Source organism: Perissodus microlepis, chromosome 19 (assembly GCF_051167445.1).
Source record: "Perissodus microlepis isolate ML-2025 ecotype Zambia chromosome 19, ASM5116744v1, whole genome shotgun sequence".
Classification (NCBI taxonomy): Eukaryota; Metazoa; Chordata; class Actinopteri; order Cichliformes; family Cichlidae; genus Perissodus; species Perissodus microlepis.
In genome coordinates, this window is record NC_140479.1 from 17,862,170 (window position 1) to 17,884,067 (window position 21,898).

The following is a 21,898-nucleotide window of genomic DNA, read 5'->3' on the forward strand; positions in this document are numbered from 1 at the left end:
CACACTTCTCATTAGTACTGTGGATCTGCTCAGCCCAGGAGCTGCTGCCAGTCCTCATTAATGCCTTCTTCAGGCTATATGGATATATGCTTATCTTTCGATAAATGTAGCCTAGCCTAAGTCAGGATGTGGTCCCTTCTAGTGAAAAAGAGTTTTAGATCCAGGTTGGACATACCTATACATATGTCACAGTTTGTAGGTGGTGATGTCTCGAGTACACTTAACATATTATTTGATAAAAGTAAATTCAATTGCATCATTGCTAATAATAATTGTGCTTTTTGGCTGTTGTAAAATAATGTTCACAGAGAACACATGCTTTTCATGTTTTTTTTATCCAGGTATTCTTTGCATCTGTGCGCTCAGGAGGTAGCAGCCAAGTTTTCTTCATGACGCTCAACAGAAACTCTATGATGAACTGGTGATGTCTCCCCTTACTCACTCTGCCTCACTCTCCCATTGGTGGCAGCCGACCTTGACCCACCACACATCTCACAAGTGAACCCGACTCACCGAGATGCCACAAATGAACTGTTGCAACACTGGAGAGGCTAACAAAGTGTAGAGAGAGAGAAAAAGAAGTTATTTTAGTGGAAAAAAAAACAATTCTAAATAAAGACAGAAGTTATTCTAGATTAAACCGGGTCATTCAGAAGCCATCCAGCTGACTGGCAAACTGGTGCCACCGACTTTCCAAACAATCTCTTCTTCCCTGTTTCTCTGCAACTCTTCTTTTTATGTAGCTCAATTTTTGTCTTTATTCCCTCAAAACTGACCAGTGCATCCAAGTGTTTGACAAATGTAGAAATACACTTTTGACCTTTCTTAACCCCCCTCCTTTCACTCCTGTCCATCTTGGTAGCTCAAACTCATTTTCAGTCCTTTGAGACCCATATTCATCAATTTCTTTACTTCCTACCCACTGTGTGTGGAATACTACTACACCTCAGAGATTGGAGAAGCAATATATGAATACAATTTAATCTAAATTTAAATATACTTCTAATAGAACGGTGCAGGGAGAGCAGCTGAGAGATGACAAATCCTCTTTGAATGTCAGCGATGAAAGCAGACAGCCTGATTGATTTTCTTTCTCCTTTGACACTCCCTTCCTCCTCCACTTCCTCCCCTCACTATCTTTTGGTTTCTGAGAAAACCGAGTTGTGGTTTAACGTTCGATCGCACGCCACCGATAGAGATGCGGTGAGACATTCTGCCGTCAGGTGGGTCTTAACAGTATGCAAAGATGATATCTGTGTCCCTTTAAAATGAAATCACTGGTCCATCCTGTCCTTATCCCTTCTTTGTTTTCCTTTCCTTTCCTTCCTCACCCCTTTCCGCCAACATCGTGATGATGATCTCTTCACTTTTACATCTTTAAACTCTGAAGGTGCTGCATCAGATATACTGTAATATTAAACGAGCAATGGGAGTGGGGTTTTTTTTGTTTTGTTTATTTCTGTTCTTTTATTTTTCTGTGGGACAGTTTTGAGTCAGACAGTCTTTGAAATTTGATGAAATGTACAGCACATCTGTGTCTCTGAAATCAGGAGTGTATTTTAGTGTGTACGTATGCGTGTGTGTGAATTTGTGTGTGAATCAAAGTTGGACATTGAAATCAATGTCCGGCGAGAATAAAGTAATTCATGTCTTTGTGTGTAAACTTACCTTAATCTGATCAAAGCAACACTGAGTGTGTTTACATGCAGATTTATAATTTTTATCTTCGTAGTATGAAGTTTATGAGTTGGTGTCTGAACACCATACGTTTAAAATAGGCAATATTAATGGCTGATTTTTGGGGGGGAGGGGGGTGTTTTGTGTGTTTCCATGAACACAGTAGTGTCTTGGCTGTTCACTCTTACAGCCGCTTAGCTGCAGAAATATGACAATGCATATAAAGAGCTCATAGCCTCAACAGGATATGAGCTACTATCCCAAATACTGTGTGCATGTGAAAGCACTCGTTGTTAACAACTGTGGGGTCGTCTTGAATCATGCTCCTTCTTGGTTGGTTCTTCTGATTTTTGGCTCCTAACTGTTTGTACAGTGCCTAGCATGATGTAAGCAAAACTTAATCAGAGGCCAAAAGATTACTGCTTTTTTTTGGCCGATATGGTTACATTACAGGTTTGTTTTTGGTTGTTTTTTTTTAATCTCTGTGAAGGTTATTATCTAACGTAACTCACTGGCGATGTTATTTTTCTCCACTTATGGAGATGTACATTAACAAATTTAAGAGTTTGATTATTCTTTGAAAGGAGCAACTAATTATGACAAAACTTTGCCATATATGTCCAAATACTTTGCACAGCTCAATCATCAAAATTATGAAATTGATTTTACTTGTCAAAATTGAGGCGATTTTGGCTTTACATTAAAACCGTCATCATCCCACCACCTGGAGACAAGCTTCGGGAAGCTCATGTAGAACTCAGTTACTGTAACTATGAAAATATGAAGACTTTGCATGAGCAGTAAATTAAAACCACTAAAGACCTAAAACTCACACCTTTAACCTAAATGCAACCAGCTGGCACACCTGCCACATATAATAGTCCTGGTGATGGTTTAAATTTAAAGTCAGAGCTTAAAAAGATGGACTCCTGTTTTGTAATAACTTTGCTCTTAGATTTCTCAGTAAATTGGTTCTCTGGTTCACAAAAAATGAACATGTTTCTCAATGTAATGATCCTCTGATTGAAGTTCTTATTTTCTGTTAAATTGTTGAATGTTTTCTGTTGTATTTTCAAGGATTTTTACACATCCATATACAGTAGTAGCCGTTACTGTGCACCTGTAACTTAGGGTTACTGATCTCTGTTAGGGGGAGCAGGCTCTAACATTATAGCAATAAAGAGCTTAGCTGCAGAAACCACTGTCTTCCATGTGTGTGTATGTGTGCACACATGCATTTCTGTGTCTGATTAATGATCATGTGGGAATGGGGCATTATTGAGGTATTTGTTAATCATTTAATTCGCTCCCCTCATTGGAAAATGCTGACTGTCATTACACTGAGGTTTCTCCTTTCAAAGACGAAACCACTTTATTCTTTATTCAATTTAATTCTTGTTTTCTTTATTTTAAAAGAGCATTACTAATGTCCTGTTTTGGGATTTATTTGTTTTGTAAAAGAGATGCTGTAAGAGAGAAATAAATGAAACTAGCATTACTCTTCTCGAGTTGTGTGCTTTCTAAACATGTTTATGAGAGAGTCAGTTGTTTTTTGCAAGTTTGCACATTCGTATCACGTCTGATCCTCAGACTTTGTCCAGTCCAGCACTCAAGTATATCATTAACAGCAAATGTGTGTGTGTGTGTGTGTGTAAGAGTGAGAGGAAGAGAAAGATAATGTCATTGCTCCTATCAAGAAAAGCATTTTTTTTAGCAACACTATGCTAACTTTGGATTCCATATTTAATTGCAATATAAATGTCATGTTTCATAATAATCAAGTGGAAGCACCACACAGAAGATCTTTAGATCAGAACTTTTCAACGTAAATTCTTCGTTGTCTCATTATACTTGCCATAAATATGATATAATATAGTAGTATGTATGTTTGTGCATTGAAATTAGGAATATTATTGCTTCATTTATTTGTAAAAGGTCTTCCTGGGATGTGTGTGCATCTATGTGCATGTGCCATGTGTGTGTTTGTCTTTAGCCAGTGGACACAGTGTAATCAGGCATGCTGCTTGATCATTGCTAAACTCCTGACACTTTGGACCCAGCATGGAGACGGGAAAGGTAAGCGTATTTGGACATGTACATTCTTTACATTCTTTGCGTTTTATAAATGGCTACATATCTATCTCCTTTTACTGGTTCATGGAAAGCAGTGTTTGAAAGCAGGTGTCATTGGTGTAAAGATGCTTAAAGCTTAGAGACTGTTAAACGAGAGGACACTGGCTTTTAATCATCAGGGCGTCCTGCTTGCATTATTACCTTGCTTAAGACACTCTCGTGACTAAAATTATGATGTGTCTGCTTCAAAGAGACCTTAAACTTGTTTAATTACTTTTGTGTGAAAGTATTTATTTACAGAAATAGTGAAGGAGTAACTCTTTGAGCCACAACTCATTTCTTTACATTTTGCCTCTATTGTGTGCCTTTCTCTTTTTTTGTATGTCCTCCTCTTGTTTGTATATATTTCTCCTGTTTGGTGTTTATTCCTGCTACCTGGATACCTAAGGAGCTAGACCTTCTTCAATTTTATTCTTCTTCTTCAGGAATACATGACAGTATTCATGTTTTTATTTATTTTGTTATTCACTATTCATGTGGGTGTAGCATTTTCACTCATCCAAGTGACTTCTTCAGTCTCAGCTGACTGCAAGTTTCCCAACCTTGTACATTTGCATAATGACTGAAACTAGCACCGTTAATGTACAATGGGTCATAAAGTCAGTTATCAATGATCAGTATTATATAAATTGTAATGGGATCAAAGGGTATCAATATCTGCCTGTCATTTTAAAGAAGAAGGACTCCACTGCTGCATTCATCCCAGACTGGAGGTTATCTGAAATTTGGAGATGTCCTGCCTACTTGAGAGAGCCATTTGGGTGTCATGGAGCAATGTAGCAGTAACAGCCTAAGCAGGTAGAGCGAAGAATGCTCTACCTGTTGATCTGACTGTCTAACGCTCAGCTGGAAAATGTACTTGAAAAAAAATGTTACCTTTCCTCCCCCAAAAAGTTAGGAAAGCAGCAATTGTTTACTCCTCCTGTCCCATGCCAGCATGCCCTGAGCTTAGTATTAGGCAAATGTTTGCGCTATAACTGTCTATACTGTATTCAGCTTTTGTTGTTTTTAGTTTCTTCTCATCCCCTGTACTGTAGAGAATGCTTGGTTCTCATTGTCAGTAATAAGTCAGACTCATTGAGTCTGTTCTTAATATTTATGGACACAATCTCTAGGCACAGCCAAGAGGTAGAGGGGGTCAGATTTCATGGACTCTGGATATCAGCTCTGCTTTTTCCAGATTAGTTGGTTCTCTTACTGTTTTGTGTAGTATATAATGAGAATATTAAAAGGATATTTCAAAGTCATATGGGATGCAGGTTTTTGGGGCCCTCTTCTTTGGAACCAGCTCCCAGTTTATTTATGGGAGACAGACATTTACTTGTAAGATTAGGCATAAAATGTTCTTTTTTGATAAAAGATATAGATTAGGTGACCATGAATACTCCCTTAGTTACGCTGCAAAAAGCCTGAGCTGCTGGGGCCTGAATGTTTCTCATTCGCTCCCCTTTTTTAATCATTGGGTGTTCATACACCACTCTGTCTGAGATTAGTAATTATTATTCTCTGGGTCTCTTTCACAATGTGTCTTTTGTGCTGTCTTCCTCCCCTCACCCTTGGCCAGTCATGGCAGATGACTGCCCCTTCCTAAGCCTGGTTCTGCAAGAGTTTTCTTCCTTTTAAAATTGAATTTTCCATTCCCACTGTTGCCATCTTTTTCACAGGAGGTCATTTGTTTTTGAGATTTTCTCTGCTACTGTACAGTCCTTACCTTACAATGCAAAGGGCCTTGAAGTGTCTGCTGTTGTGATGTGGAGCTATATACATCAATCTGAATTGAACTTGAACTTGAACATTCAGGAAGTTACATCCAGCTTGTGTTAGAGCAGTTTGGAGCTGAATGTGAAGTGACTGGCAGGAAATGGGAATTAGCACCTCCAAGTGCAAAGCCATGGTTCTCGGTTAATGGTAGACTGCCCACTTTGGGTCAGAGATGAGTTCCTGCCCCAAATTGAGTAGTTTAAGGATCTCTGAGTCTTGTTCACAAGCGAAGGGAGAATGGAGCAGGAGTTCGACAGAAAGCTGAGTTAAAGGAGCTGAGCTTAAAAGCAAATCTCAAGCTTTATAGGTTGATCTAGGGTCCTACTCCCACCTGTGGCCATGAGCTGTGGCCAGTGACCAACAAAATAAAATTGTGGATACAAGCAGCAGGAATGAGTTTTCTCTTCTCTGAAGGGTGTGTTTGCTTAGCCTTAGCCATAGGGTGTCGAGCTTGGTCATGTGGGAGAGGCTCAGAGTAGAGTTGCTATTCCTCTTCACTGAAAGGCGGCCGCTGAGGTGGCATTAGCATCAGACAAGGATGCCTCCCAAATGCCTCTTTTTTGGGTATGACCTACAAGCTCAGGACATGCTGGAGAGATTATATATTTTGGCTGACTGAGATTGCAGTGAATCTCTGTAAAGACTGCTATGTAACCAATGTAAGTGGCCAGTGCTCTCACTGGCATTCATGCTTATCTGTGTATTAATTGACCTGTGGTTGTGTCTTGGTGCCAGCCACAATAAAAAAATATATAAAAGGGTGGGGCATTTTCCCTCCTGGGTCCCCACTTGTCCCCCACCCCCTTCTTCTCGAATCCATTCCAGTAGTTTCTGCAATCTCCTTCAGCAATTTCCTGACATCAGAGAATTTATATCTTGATAGTTACTCCTGTTGAGATGCGTAATAGGCTAATCACAGTAGTTGTCAGTGTGACATGTAATTACATTTCCGGGGAGGTCCACCACAGCTTATGACATGGGTTATATAAGGGTGGTCATACCAAATATTCACTTTCAAGTTTATTGGAGTTGTATAAACTTTATTTTTGCTTTATAGATTGCATTTCCATGTATATTTGCATGTTTCAATAACTGGCTATTATTGGGTTAGCCATAGTGTTGTATAAAGAACTGAGAGGTGGCTCAAGACCTTCGCACAGGCCTTCGCACAGCACTGTATTTTTATTTCTACTGTGAAATAACACTGAGTTTATTATAAATAAAGCAGCTTGTGTTTGTTCGTCTATTAATTTCTGTGGACTCATCATTACTGTTCACTTCTGCAGCAGCTAACAAGCACTCTAGCTCTGGCTGTGTTCACAGCCACTCTGGGATCCCTACAGTTTGGATACAGTCTTGGAGTCATCAACGCACCCCAAAAGGTAGACTACTTCACCCTTACTAAGCTACCCAATTGTCCCTGCCAGCCAGGGTGAGCAGGAGGGATGTAAAATGAAGCAATTTGGTGCTTTTTGATTACATTGTTAGGTAAGGTAAGCTTTATATTTAGCACTAGACTGGATGACTGGGAAGTAGAGATTGACTGATATAGGATTTTTAAAGCTGTTAGATAGTTAGTGCGTAGTCATTTATGAGTCCTTAGTGAAATGACAGTGAAGTTTGAAAATAATCTTATTGTCCACTGTTGCAAGTTTGCATTCTGTCCAATTTAGTCATGGACTGTAAGAGATGATAAAATGACCTTCTGATTACTACAGCACACATATACACACTTGGGAAGATCCTCTACACGCTCAGTGTAGTGTTAGTGCTTGAGTGGGCGTATTTGAAACCGAATAATAATCTTTTCCTAAATCTAACTGAATAGTTTTAGCAGGTAAAACCTCACCGAATAGTAAGTTAAAAAAGGACGTGAACCAGAATCTGCCAGGTTCCACTACCACCTCACTACAGAAGATTTGAAATTTACAAACTTTTATATATATCAGTATATCATCAATATTGCAACTTTGTAATGAACATCAAAAAGTTAAGAAAATGATTGAATGAATGAAGAAAAAATTAACTAATGTACTGTCTGTGCTTTGATGAAATTTCTTTGTACACTGTTATGAAATGTGGTGAAAAAACAAAATCTGTCTATACATTTTTATGTATAAACTGTGTATACTGAGGGATGTTCATGGTGGATTTTCTCCCTATAGGACTTCACGTTTGGATGCAACATATTTGTATTTATTTGTGCAAGAAAATTTTGAGTCAAGTCTATCTCTATGTCTGCAGCCATCCTTGTACTGTTTGATAACATGTCTGTGTCTGTATTGTAGATCATTGAAAAGAGTTATGGCCAGTCCCTGGGTGTGTGGACAGAAAGGGCTGCTGGTTCATCAGAAAACATCACAGAAGAAGACCCAGGTCACCACCCTTCTGTGATCATGTATTGGTCATTGTCAGTGGCAATCTTCTCCATCGGTGGCATGGTATCCTCCTTCTTGGTTGGATGTGTGGGCGATCTGAAAGGGAGGTAAGAAAAGAAAAATGAATTATAATGGCACAAGTGAAACAAATTTGGTTAAAAAACTAAAAGCTAGAGTATGGAGAGTGATTAGACTAACGACAGGAGTGATGTAGCAAGTTTAGGGAGAAACGTTTTTTGTATTAAACTGTCAGTTTACTTTCTCTTGTTTTGCAGGGTAAAAGGGATGTTAATGATCAATGTTCTGGCTGTAGCAGCTGGACTGCTGATGGGTCTTTGTAAGATGTGGAAGCCACACATCATGGTCATCTCAGGCCGCGCTGTCATGGGTTTCTATTGTGGTACATTAACGAACGTCTTACAGTCTTCAATCAACACTCACATAATGAAATCCCAGTGTTTAAGGGTTTTATGTAAACACTGCACTGGGATTTCTAAATGAACAAGAGTTCCTAAATTGCATATGGACATTAAACAACAGTCTTGTTATACTGTCGTATCTGTAACTGCAAATGTATTAATTTAAATGGTTTCACTTATAATGTGTATTTAAGGTCTGGCATCTGGGCTAGTCCCTATGTACATTGGGGAGATTGCACCAAAAGCTTACAGAGGGGCTCTGGGAGCATTACACCAGCTCGCTGTTGTCATTGGCATTCTGATCAGCCAGGTGAGCTACAGTCATCCACACACATGTACGTGCACATCACCTTTGCTCAAGAGCACATGGAGGATATAATCTGAAGTGTATATGTTGATCCAGGTAATAGGTTTGGATTTTGCGCTTGGTAATGATAAAATGTGGCCCCTTTTGCTTGGTCTGTCTGGAGCTCCAGCAATATTACAATCCCTTCTGCTGCCTCTTTGTCCTGAGAGTCCACGATACCTTTACATCCTATTGGGCAAGGAGCAAGAGGCTCGACAAAGTAAGTACAGAAACGTACTCCTCATCGTGGAACTTTCAAATGTATATTTTGGCAGTACACTTGGGTAAATTATTGCACATGAGAGATATTAGACACACTGTTGGCAGCTGGTTTGTTTAGCTTAGAACAAAGAGTAAAAATAGAGGATAACAAAAACAAAAAGACCAAAAAACAGGACACCGGGGAAGTGTTTTTATTATTTTTGGAGACCTTGATAGGCACTCCCGGCAACTCCTGGCAATATGGCGAATAACTGAATTTCCAAGATTCATAAATAGCTTTTACTTTTCTCTGGCAATACTTTTTGGCACATTTAATGATTCTTTTATAGTGCTTTTCTGCTCTCCAGGAATACTCAAACAATTAACGCCAGCATTTTGCCTCCCATATTAAAGCCATTTTTAAAAGCATGTTTTTAATTGTACAGGACATTTTAAATTATAGTCCTACAACAGTTATTTAAGTAAGGAATTGGAAAATTTTATGATTTGTTTCAGGTCTGTGTCGTCTAAAGGGGCCGTATGATCCAACTATGGATCTGGAAGAGATGAGAAGGGAAAAAGAAGAGGCAAACAAAGAGGCCAGAGTCTCTATCTTTTCTTTGGTAGGTGTCTGTGCAGTTTTATTGTTTATACACCGTTTACCATTCATTTTCACAAAATGTCAATATTTCAGCAGCACCTCAAAAGAAAAGTTCAGGTTTTATGGCTTTAAAACAGTTATTTTTGTATTTCAAATAGCCTGAGCCACTAGAAATAATATTGCAACCAGAATATTTCTGAGTGTATAATACAGCATTCTGGTATTTCCACTGAATTCCCCAAAGATAGGGAGAAAAAAAACACCATTCACACAAATTTATCAAAAAAAATGTTTGTTTTTTTTAAATATATTAAATATATTTCACTTTTGCCTGTTCTCTCCCAGATCTGCTCTTCTGTATACAGAAAACAGCTGGTTGTTGCCCTCATGATGCACCTCTCCCAGCAGTTGTCTGGCATCAATGCTGTGAGTGGAAAAAGCAGTTTTAACTCTGTCTGAGTTAATTGACTACAGACCTGTGACTTTTCCTGAGTATGCAACCACTCAGAGTGTCAAGAAAACCTTTGCTTGTTTTCTCTTTAAGATCTTTTACTACTCTACGGCTATCTTCTCTCGAGCTGGTGTCAGTCATCCAGTTTATGCCACTATAGGAGTCGGGGTCATCAACATGATCTTCACTATGGTGTCTGTGAGTAGCAATATGAATACAAAACACACATAAACTTGCAAAAAATGTAAAACAGGAACCATGTACTGGCATAGTATTGTTTTTTCAATCTACACACTGTACATACATGTAAACACACACACACACACACACACACACACACACATTTATATGTATATATGTGTTCCAGGTGGCACTGGTGGACAGGGCTGGCAGACGCACCCTAACTCTGGTTGGTCTTGGGGGAATGTGTTGCTGTGCTGTTGCCATGACAGTGGGCCTCAAATTGCAGGTTTGTCACTTCAGATTCACACCTTCAGTCTTTTTGCAATGCTTTGATCATATTATGTAGTGCAGAAAAGTTACATCACTGTTGATATCTTGATCAACTTGTTTATCAGTCTGTATTTTAAAAGTAAAGTAAACAAAAAGACTGTATAAAATAGGCAATTGCATAATTACATTTAAAGATAATTATAGAATATTATTATGTGTTAAGTTCAGATGTCATTTTGAGTGGGGAATGAAGCTAGAAAAAATAGCTGGAAGGTTGGGTTCTGCAGAGAGAGCTCCTACATTTTTTGTGCATACTCAGTGAGACACACCTATGAACAGAAAGTAACAAAAAGTGCTCAAACCGCATTTTTTCCTTTTTAATGTCCATAAATTTGAAGAAAACTGTTTTTCTTGATTGATGTGCTCTTTCTTCCAGAATGAATATTCGTGGATGAGCTACGTCAGCATGTCAGCTATCTTCCTGTTTGTAAGTTTCTTTGAGATCGGGCCTGGTCCCATTCCGTGGTTCATAGTGGCTGAACTGTTCAGCCAGGGACCTCGACCTGCTGCTATTGCTCTAGCTGGCTGCTGTAACTGGACCTGCAACTTCATCATAGGCATGACCTTTCAGTATATACAGGTGAGGGGGAAAAGACACACATAGGCAATGTAAACTTGTGCTTCTCGTGAACCCATATAGGTTGACATAGCTCAGCTTCACTAATAATTCCTGATTTGTGTTTTTAATATTTCTCATCAGGATTGGTTGGGTTCTTACGTGTTCATCCTGTTTGCCGTGCTGCTTCTTGGCTTCGTACTATTTATTTATTTTCGGGTGCCGGAAACCAAGGGCAAAACTTTTGAAGAGATTGCTGCTATCTTCCACAAGGGACGTCAGATCCCTACAGATAATAGTGAACTGCAAGAGCTTAAATCATCCACAGATGCCTAAAACAAAAGCTGTTTGCTTTTGAAGTCTTATTCTATGATATACAAGTGTATGTTCGATATTATTTCATAGATGCTCGTTTATCACACACTTATCAATTTAGCGTTATAACAACTACCTGATTTGTTAAAGAGAAATGTTTCAAGGTTTGTGAACTACACAAAAACCAACGCTGAAATGTTGGAAAGTGTCATGTTTCCGTTATGCACGGAGAAAGGTTTACATTTTATCAAAATATGAGGGAAACTTTCAAAGAACCTACAATCATTTCACACTGACAACAAATCACATCTACAGAAAATTACAACCCAACTCTGCAGTTCACCTCAGCTCTACGAGACTTAGTTTATATATGTAGCATCATTAGTTTCCAGGATACTTACTACTGTTTTGGTTCTCTTTTATCATCCTCATAGTGATATTTAGAGCCATTGCACATTATTATTTTTAAGTATATAAACTAAATGTAAACTACCTACTCAAGACTAAAACTGAGTAGAGAACAGCTTATGAATACTGACATATTTAGGAGCTAAAGAGCTAGATATCGGCATATGAACAAGGGGAGAGCAACAAATAGAGCAAAAAGGAGAATGAATATTGGATTTGAATTCATCCTTGGTTTCAAATTAATACTAATTTTGCTCTTTGTGCTGGTGTGTAAAATACTCAGCTTATCAGCTTTCATCTTCTGCCCCCAAGTGATTATAAAAAATAGTGCTAGATTATTGGCATTAAAGCATGAAAAAACTTAAAACTGTGCAATTAATGAATGAGCTAATGAAACAGCACTGAAGTTTAAACTTGAAACACAAGAGACAAAAAACTATTAAAGTGTATGACTATGCTGTATGAATGTTTAGCTGCCACCACTGGATATTATTGACTTACAGGAGCATGTCAGTATTTTCTGTGCATTCAGAAACTTATTATGTCTATTGTTACTGGTTGTTTAATATGTCACCTTTAATCTGCAGAATAATGTATGTATATCCATGTATGTGTCTTACACAAATGGAGTTACCCAGTGATTATATTAATGGTGAGTGCAAGCCTTTGTTTACTTTGTAAAACTGATCAGTGCTTTGAAAGCTAATCATGGTGTAGTCCCTGTTGTGATGTTAAATGACATGAATTTGAAAGAACATTGATTTATACTCAGTTTAGATTGAAGTGAAGTATTAGATGTGATTTTAAAGACTGACAAAGATTTATATTATAATTATTATTATTAATTTCTGCATCATCTTACAAAGTGCACCTGTAAAAAAAAAAAAAAAGAAGAAAAACGGAAAAAAAGGAGGAACTTTGTGTGTTTACAGTATGTAGCAACACACAAAAAAGACCAGTCACTTTGGAAATTCCATGTAAAGAGTCAAGGAGTTCAGAGAACAGATGGTTGGAGATGAGTGTTTAACTGATAATAGAAGAAATTTACTTTGCTTTCAGACACATCTGCTTACCCTGAAACACAATCTGTTTTACGCAGCCCCCAGCAACACCCAGGGAATAATTCAAGACCAATTTGCAGTTGTCAGTGTCATCACTTCACTGTAAGCACCACTGTTGTGTTGTAAATTAAAATCATCATGGGTTAATGCACACATGGAAACACAGGATGGTGCTTTTTCTATCTATGCTTATCTTTAACCACAACAATAACAACCTTTGCCCTTGAGAAATATATATAAATTGTAATGTTCACATTACAAGTTAACAGGCCATATACTTTATGCTTTTAAGAAAATATAATGTCTGATTTTCTTTGTTCAAGAAAAAATAAAAGAAGTATTTTAAATCACAATTTTCCTTTCGCTGTTTTATTACATTTCACTGATGGACAAACGGCAAATGAAGACATCATGGAAACTCTGGACTGAATTTATCTGCCAGCACTGATTAGCTCAGCAACACCAAAAGACCCGAAAAGGGGTCAAATAACATGGATCATCATAAATTCTATCTTTGGAATAAAAAAAACAACTTCACAACATCTAACCATGTCAAGAACACTCTCAAGGAGGTATATAATTGTCAAGGTCTACATTCAAGAGATATCTTCATGAACAGAAATACAGAGGGTGTACAAAACACAAAACAAGAAGGCCAGATTAGACAGAAAACATCTCAAAAAGCCTGAACAGCTCTGAAAAAGCAATCTCTTATCAATCTCTTTTCCTAATCTCTCCAGTAGAGCATGCTTTTCAATTAGGGAAAAGAAAATTAAAGACAGAGATACCCATAAACAAGCAGTAAGGTGGCTGCAATAAAGGCCTATCAGAGCATTTCAAAGGAGGAAATGCAACATTTAGTGATGTCCATGCCCTCTAGACTTCATGCACTGCATGCAAAGTATATTTAAAAATATTTATTTAAAAAAAGTTTATCAAATTAATTTTGAGCCTCTCGTGAACCATGCATAAAAATAGCTGTAATTTCTAAACAGTTAATGCACTATTTTCATTAAACCCAGTGAATTAAACCTGAAGGTCTGAACTTCGAGCACATCATGTCTTGACTGTTTGATTTAAAAACCATTCTGGTGGTGTACAGAATCAAAACTACAAAAACTGTGCTTTGCCCAAAAATGTGGACCTGGGTGTACTTATTATGTAGGTGTCCTTGTTTTACATGATTTGATTTGACGATTCGAATTAAATGAGCTCATAAATGCTTTAAAACACTTCACTAGTTTTGATATAGCCTACTGTTGATGCAGGAGGACTTTTAAAAAAGGCTTTTTGGATAGGTCTGTACAGGTGTGCGAGGCAGGGCGGAAGTTACCTTCAGGAAGCCACTGCGCTCCAGCACGTAACGTTGCAACGCCCCCACCCTCCTCCTACTAACACGTCACACATGCCACCGGAGCCCGTACCTGCCCTCTCCGCTTCTCATGCGGTACAAAAGCTCCACGCATGCGAAGTGACTCTCCCTTTTCTCTTTAAGATATAAGGTAAGCTAAATGTTCAGGCTCAAGTTTAATATTTTTGACAGTAGCGCTGACGTTATGTGCAGCGCTTGTTTGCGGTGTAATGAAAACTCACCTCATCTCTAACACTGTGATGCATTCGTTATCTCGACAGTTTGTCGGTAACTTGGGATTAGTGGGCGCTCGTTGAGGTTTTTATTTAGCACTGTTGTCAAGCTAACATTAGCAGCAGTATCGTTATCCAGTGTCAGTGGATGTAGGTTGGGTTAGCGAGCTAACGTGGCTAACTATGACAGAAAAGGGACAGGATGAAGGTGCGGCTAGCGTACTGTTTTAAAGCTGTAGTGGCGGATGATCATCTGGCCCAGCTGCCACGTAATCTGCTCGGTCGTTAATGGGGCTTGTCTAACCTTAGCAGCCTAGCCAGTGTGAGAAAAACTCGACCTTTTGTTTTGACCCAGTGAACGAAAAGGGTGGCTGACAAGTTACCGTGTTGGAGTATTATTTTTTTCACTTAGTAGTGTTTATGGGAACATTTGGAAACCCAAAAGTTTGGTGTCCAAATAGATTTAGCACGTTCACATATGACGTTAGCCGTTAGCTTTTCGGGTGGATAGCAGGCAGCAGTGTTTGGATACAGTGTATGGGTGCAACGCCTAGAAATGTTTACACTAGTTTGGGGAATGCATGTTAAAATTATAGCTTTATTGAACTTTTAGAATAATGCAATAATTCTTTTAAAACAAATGCAAAGTAGACAAACTCAAACTAATTCGAAAGGGATGGCTGACATTAGATCAGATTGTGATAGATTGAGCTAAGTTGTCATAATGTTTATAATTTGGAAATCTGTGCTGATTACTCACTTTTTAATGTCACTTATATAATTCCTCTTGTAAACTTGCAATGGGCCATTGGTTTTTGACACTATACAAATCATATTAACCAAATTCTTTGTTAAATCATCTTATTATTATTGTTATTTTTTTATTGTATATATTTTTTAATTTAAAAACATGTATCCTGGTGATACAGTACAACCTGTGGATCCATTATGGCAGATGATGATTTCTCCACTGCTGATGCTGGGGCCTCTACAACATACCCAATGCAGTGCTCTGCACTGAGGAAGAATGGCTATGTCATGCTGAAAGGACGTCCCTGTAAGATAGTTGACATGTCTACCTCCAAGACTGGCAAGCATGGACATGCAAAGGTAAAACCACTTTATCTATACTTTAGAATTCAGCGCTTAAGGAACTTTAGCCAGATGGGTCTCAGTTTTACAAGTAATACAGAATGCTTCTTTGGCACAAGGTAAGCTCTAATCAGTTCATTGTTCCCAGGTTCACCTTACTGGACTTGACATCTTTACTCAGAAAAAGTATGAAGATATCTGCCCGTCTACCCACAACATGGATGTTCCAAATATAACAAGGAAAGACTATCAGGTGAATGTTTCTTTTGGACATATCTTGCAATATTGCTTGCTGTGCAGGTTAAACAATTTAGTACTGAAGGGTAGTAACTGTTTGGAAATTTGTTTAAAGCGTGAGAGGAATGAATGGTTTCTTGACTGCTAAAGGGGTGTGTCTCATTTATCAGAGCTGAAGTGTTGCTTCAATATGTTTAAAAAAATATATACAGGCATCAGACTGGTCGGTCAGGTTTTGGATTGACCAATAAGCAGTCTTCTCTAACTGTTGGGCTATTTTGAGGCCGTAGTTTTCAGAAAATGCATCTTTGGGCATCTTTTTCTTCGTATAATGAAATCTTCTATGTAGCAAATGAGTCTTATAATTTGCATTTTTCCTGGTGGTGGTTTATTATGTTACGTTCTGCTTATGGATGTATAGAGGCCCACGTGACAGATTTCAGGCTTTGTATAGATGTGCCACCCAGACCATACACTTCACAACTTCTTTGGTGTCTGCGGTTGTCTAGTTGCTTTTCCACATAGTGTGCACTTTTATTTATTTATTTTTTTGGTAATGGTTTAGAATTAAAGACTATACATGACACTGTCCCTGATAGGTGGTTGACGCATGCACAACAAAGAATGAAAGAGCACATTGCTAGACTGCTAAGTTTAAATTTGAATGAGAAATGATAATTGCTGTAACTGCAAATGCAGCAGATACTGGGGATGTTAAACAATAGTTATGTGAAACCTAAAACCTAAGACGGGGGCTTGATCTATACAGAGTTCAAAGTGAGTAATCAGCCATCTTGCACTGTTTGTGAATTGCATCATCTGGATCTTGTAGCAATATCAAATGATACACAGATGTAAAAATTATACTACTGTTACCTTAATTTGGTATCACTAACTTAATAATCTCGGAAATTCCATGTAATTGGCATCAGGTACTGGTTCCTTCTGGTTTTAGTATGTATAAAATAATAGGGTTTTTCCTCTAGCCCAGAATACCACTGTGCAATATTTAACCCACACTGTAAATGCATAAAAAATAGAAATGAATAGTGTTATTTTTTTTCCCAATATTTGTATTAGGGCTGTGCGATATTAGTAAATATATCAGATGATGAAATTAAAATGTCTATCGTTTCATATTATATGCTGTCGTTTGTTACGTGATGTTGCAAAGTACAATGTTTACGGCAAGATTTTTTTCCTTGTTTGGATGATCACCACAGAGAATACCAGCATAGCCAGTGAAGATGAGGGAGAACCAGGTAGGTCCAAACAGAAAAACCAGTCAAAACAAATCGCGGATCTTATTCCTAAACGAGGGGCTACCTCTGTAGCATGGATATAGTTTGGTTATGAAAAGTCTGACACGAACCAGAAATCTGTACTATGCAAATTATGCCGCAAACCAGTCCCCACCAGACTCAAACATGACAAACCTCTTCTACTAGCTACGCAAGACTCATGTGTAAGAGTGTGGAGAGAGTTTACAGATGAGAAGCAAAAAAAGAGTCATTAGGTGCTCAAAATAAGCCTTAGACTCAAACTTTAGAAAAGGCTTTTCCCCACAGCAGGTTCATGGATCAGTCAAAACACTCGACTCCAGGTACACGACGCCCAACTGAAAACATTTCGCACAAGTAGAGTTCCCCGAGATTGGCAGAATTTACAGAAAATGCACTATTTTGTGATATGTCGTTATCGGGATGAGAAATGTCTTATATTGGGATATGAGATTTTGGGACATATTGCGCAGCCCTAATTTGTATATTTGTATAATGGATATTTTTTTGAATTAGGACTGTTCATGTCTATAGTGCCCCCCCCCCCCCCCCCCTTCTTTTCCCACATGTCTGCACTGAGTAGGAGATGCTCTGAATCTCATGTGTATAGTGACAAAAGACATTCTTTTAATATTTTAGGTGATACCACTGCAATATACAGCTACAACACTTAGAGGCACAGTTATAATAGTTATTGTAGTTTTCTTGTTTTTAGGGCTTTGTTATTGATCTAAACCACAATGTTCTGTGTATTGCTGCTTCACAGTAAATGCTTTCTGTTGGTGTGAATCACCACAGTGTTATGAAGAAGGCATTAAAATTAATGTTTACAGCAACTGCAATAGGAAAAAGTACTTGCATCACACTTATGATTTCCTAAACTATTAACCTCTTCCATTCTGTTTATAATGGCAAATTTAGGTAATTGATGTGGCTGATGGTTTCTTGGCTCTGATGGATGACAACGGAGAAACCAGAGAGGACCTTAAATTGCCAGACAGTGATCTGGGAAAAGAGATTGAGAGGAGGTTTACTAACGGGGACCAGTTTATGGTGAGTTCGTGTTTCCTGAGGAAAAAAAAAAAAGTTCTAAATGGTAATGAACCAGGGCCACAGTTCAAATTTTATTTGGATATTTTCTGATATATTGCATTTCATTTAGTCATAAATGAACTCTGCTGTCTTCACTATATTTACTTAGTTTCCATTTTAATAATAATAATAATAATTAAGAAAAATTCCTTACTTTTGTTATAGTCTAGAACACTTGTATTCTTATGTGCTATTTTAAAGTGTACTAGTGTACTTTAACAGGTTTTAGTGGTAGAAATGTCCTAGCCTATCAGTTTGATAAGTCATCATGCCATACTGGATCAAACATATTTGCACAAAAATCAAGGTGATGTGAGAATACTGGACCCAGATCTTAATTCCTTTCCATTTTCAGGTCTCTGTGTTAAAAGCTATAGATGAAGAGCATGTAGTGGGCACTAAGACCATGACTTCCTAATAAGTCAAGGACAACGCTGGAGACCTCACAATCCTATCCTCCATTATGGTTGTGGAGCCTCACCAAAGCTACTGGCCTTCGCCCCACACCGCCACCAGATTTGCTGCTGTCAGCTAAAATCCAGAAACTGGACGTGGTCAGCTTCTTCTCTATCTAAAGCTCAGACGTGACTGGCATTCTCTCTAAACAGTCATCTTCCCCTTGCCATCACAGCATAACTTTGCAGTGGGTGCTGATATTATTCCAGTACTTCCTACAAATATTTCAGCACTCCATAACATTCCTGTTTGAGTACTCGTTACGTGTATTTGCTTTTAAATTACGTTTTATTTTTAAAAAAGTTAAACATTTTCAGATGCCTGTAAACATGCCTTATGTTTACAGGGTAGATGCTGTACCTGATTTATTCTCTTTAATGTTTCCCGTAAAATAATTCAAATTCAGGTGGCTGATATTTGCTCCAGCTATAATCATTGCACAGTTAAGAGACCCTAAAGCATTAACGTTATTAGTAGCTTGACTATATCTGCCTGCCTTTACAAGTGACGCACAGTCATCTGCATGCGCATTCGTGACTAGTATACTCATGCCTTAGCAGCTATGAATTTATGTAAATGAGAATTTTACTTACTCATGGCAGGATTTCTACAGCTCATAGCCAGGACTCAAGATGGGCCTTTTTTTTTTTTTTTTTGCAGTCTCAGCTGTTATGAAGCTGAACAGGCCATAATGGGGTGGTTGGGTGGGGCCATATTCTCCTCTATGCTATAAAACTTTCTTTTCACTTGAGGCCTTTACAAGCTGTCAGATGTATAGAAACTGATTTTAAAAGAACAAAACACTTAAAAACATGTGCTATTTAGTCTTAAACTCTTTTTATTTTAATTGCAACAGTTTAGTCTGTATTGACAAGTACATTTCGCATTCTCAGAATGCTACTGATATCGTTTTTAATTTTTTTTTTTTTTTTTTGGCAGAAATTGTCAAAATATTGTATGATGTAGCAAAATCTGTGGAAGTTATACTTTGAGTTATCCAATTCTTGTTGTGACATTCATGACGAGCAGAAATTAGAAAAGTGGGAAAATGGTAGTTACAGAGTAGTTGAGTAAGCAGGTCTATTTTCTAGTCTAAAACTCCTCATAAGGAGTTTTATTACATATTGCTTAGGTTAATTACTTCTCCATTCACAAACTGTTCCTAGGAGACATCAGGTAATGGCAGGAAATCAGAATGTGTTTACATGCACTGCATCAATGTTGCTGGAGAACCTGCATTTATATGCTGGTATTGTTGGTTTTCTCCCCTACCTCCTAATGGAAAATTAAAACAGAATGTAGTGTTTTGAGAGTATTAGCATTGCTAACTAAATTTAAAGCATTGCAGTCAGTTTTTTCTTTTTTCTTGTTTTGTTTTTTGAGCTGAGCATTTGGATACTGTTTCAAGAGTGTACAAAAACCCTCCTGTTTAGCTTGTGTAAATGAATTAATCAGACTGGTTAGAGGTTTTAGTCTGCCTTTTGGTTTTTGGTTACAAGTGTCCATGTGTATACATTCTAACACTAGCTATTCATTTTTAGTCATGAATCTTTGTTGTTGTACAAACCCTGTTCAAACCTCAGTTAAGCAAATGCATTTAAAACTGTAGCTTTCTGTAGCCGAAGTCCCCAAGTCCCTTACACCATGTATAGAAAATGTTTACATGATGGTTATGACGTTAGGTCATTGCTAAAAATCTACAACAACCAGACTTCTTACATTTATGTGAACACAGGTTGTAATAAACATTGGAAGATATTCTTTTTCCTTTGCACAACAACAGCTGCTCTGTAATGTTATTATTTTATTATTGTTTTGTGTTTTTGTTGCTTGGACTTGAATCCAAGCTTAATATTCCTTTACATCTGTCAGGACACTAAAGCAGCAAATTGTGTGTTTTGTAATAATTGTGTTCATACTGTACCTATTCAGTGTGCAACCTGGTCTTCTAAAAACCTTTGTTCCCTTACAGCTAAACTGGAATGGACAACTTAAAATTTCTCCAACAGGACACTGTGCAGTTTTGCAAGATGTTCAAAGTTGGCATAAGGAGGCAGGCTGGCAAGCGGGAAAATTATATCCAGGAGTTAGTCAGTGAAACCAGGGTCTTTCCACTTAGTTACCTATTAAGATTTGTTGTTATTCAGTGGTTAGTTGTAGGTGCAAATACTACTTGGTTTTCTTTACAAAAAAGAGATGTTTTGCTTTACAACTGATTTTGATTGATAGTCTGAAAATGAAAAGATGTTATTTTCAAAGGCTTTTGAGAAAGGTCACAAATGTAATCCAGAAGAAAGTGTTTCCTACTAAATGCAACTGCAAATTAATTTTACCTGTATGGGAACATAATTTCAGGAGCCAAAACCATATTGTGTGATGCTTTGGCAGAGTTTTATGCCAGATTCCCTTCCTGACACAACCCCCAAAGGGATTTGTGTCTCCTCGTGGAGCTTTGGCATTATAACAATGGCTTCCAACTACTTTTTTGTGTGTGTGTGTGAGATCTGAAACACAGTAACAGCAGTACCCTGGAATGCAAAAAGCAAAGGCTACTGCCTTAAGACCTTACTAAATAGACTAATGGTACATTTCATAGTGAGAAGTAACTTCTTCATGGAGGTGGAAGAACTAGCAGATGAAAGCTCAAAAAGCAGGAGGAGCCTGTGTAATGAAGTTATTAGGCAGACTTTGACAAACAGGGCCCATGCTCGACAGCTTGAAGCCCCTGCTTGCCTTCTCAAGCACACAAATCTGCTCACAGCTAAAGCCTGCAGAACCTTAACCTGATTTTTACTCTACTTTAAAAGCAATAAACTGAAAAAATGTGGTGAAAATGTAACCTGTCCATTACAAACCACAGTAAACATTCTTTTGCAGAAATAAAACTATAAATGTTAAACTAGAATACACAGTAGTATTGTGCTGCTTCTTTTTTCTTTTCATTTTTTGGAGGGTTAAATTGTCATTGCACGTATGAAGAGATGGCTACACTACCATCATGGCCCAAACAGAAGATGTGCATTCCTTAAGCCCCTCTGTTACATTTGTTTCTAAAGTTGAACCCAGGATAATGGACTCCAAACATCCTACAGCTGATGAGCTACACAAATTGGTATTTCACATCATGCCATTTATCCTCTGTTTAGCAGTCTTGGATGTGTCTCTCACAGAGACTTAGGTAGTAGGATCAATCCGATTCTGTTCAAGGAAATGTTTACGCTGTATATGAGATGACCCTGTGCTGTGCTTGTAAATGAGCACGGATAAGACTTTAACTGTGTCATCAGTGAGTATAATAATTGACTTTAATTAGCATGTCTTCTATTGCGAATAATCT

At 37.9% G+C, this 21,898-nt stretch overlaps 3 protein-coding genes across 12 annotated transcripts in view; all 3 read left to right on the plus strand.

Moving 5' to 3' along the window:
* Positions 1-3,175, plus strand: part of LOC146365801 (traf2 and NCK-interacting protein kinase-like) — a 55,333-nt gene extending 52,158 nt beyond the window's left edge. For all 8 annotated transcript variants that reach the window (XM_084915605.1, XM_084915607.1, XM_084915606.1 and 5 more), the window contains one exon: positions 342-3,175. In XM_084915605.1, the coding sequence (XP_084771731.1) occupies positions 342-425 (84 nt within the window). In that variant the 3' untranslated portion in view covers positions 426-3,175. The remainder of the gene's footprint in view (positions 1-341) is intronic.
* A 69-nt stretch (positions 3,176-3,244) lies between these two features.
* Positions 3,245-13,165, plus strand: slc2a2 (solute carrier family 2 member 2). The gene is made up of 12 exons (XM_084915615.1): positions 3,245-3,753; positions 6,858-6,953; positions 7,860-8,056; positions 8,225-8,349; positions 8,563-8,678; positions 8,772-8,934; positions 9,432-9,538; positions 9,862-9,942; positions 10,061-10,165; positions 10,335-10,436; positions 10,857-11,060; positions 11,181-13,165. The coding sequence occupies exons 1-12, from the start codon at positions 3,739-3,741 to the stop codon at positions 11,370-11,372; spliced, it is 1,503 nt and encodes a 500-aa protein (XP_084771741.1). The 5' UTR covers positions 3,245-3,738; the 3' UTR covers positions 11,373-13,165.
* A 1,046-nt stretch (positions 13,166-14,211) lies between these two features.
* LOC146365803 (eukaryotic translation initiation factor 5A-1-like) lies at positions 14,212-21,466 on the plus strand. Of its 3 annotated transcripts, none has more exons than XM_084915123.1 (5): positions 14,212-14,322; positions 15,334-15,514; positions 15,645-15,749; positions 17,935-18,066; positions 18,461-21,466. In XM_084915123.1, the coding sequence occupies exons 2-5, from the start codon at positions 15,353-15,355 to the stop codon at positions 18,521-18,523; spliced, it is 462 nt and encodes a 153-aa protein (XP_084771249.1). In that variant the 5' UTR covers positions 14,212-14,322; positions 15,334-15,352; the 3' UTR covers positions 18,524-21,466. The 3 variants fall into 3 exon arrangements, with proteins under 3 accessions (XP_084771249.1, XP_084771251.1, XP_084771250.1); XM_084915125.1 differs by lacking the exon at positions 14,212-14,322 and adding an exon at positions 14,340-14,459; XM_084915124.1 differs by lacking the exon at positions 14,212-14,322 and adding an exon at positions 14,474-14,726.
* Positions 21,467-21,898: the final 432 nt, after the last annotated feature.

Coding starts and splice junctions, on each gene's coding strand:
- slc2a2 (XM_084915615.1), top strand. Junction 8,350..8,562: donor TGTCATGGGTTTCTATTGTG/GTACATTAACGA, acceptor TGTGTATTTAAG/GTCTGGCATCTGGGCTAGTC. Junction 9,539..9,861: donor GAGTCTCTATCTTTTCTTTG/GTAGGTGTCTGT, acceptor GTTCTCTCCCAG/ATCTGCTCTTCTGTATACAG.
- LOC146365803 (XM_084915123.1), top strand. CDS start 15,353: ATGGCAGATGATGATTTCTCCACTGCTGATGCTGGGGCCTCTACAACA. Junction 15,750..17,934: donor TAACAAGGAAAGACTATCAG/GTGAATGTTTCT, acceptor TGGCAAATTTAG/GTAATTGATGTGGCTGATGG. Junction 18,067..18,460: donor CTAACGGGGACCAGTTTATG/GTGAGTTCGTGT, acceptor TTCCATTTTCAG/GTCTCTGTGTTAAAAGCTAT.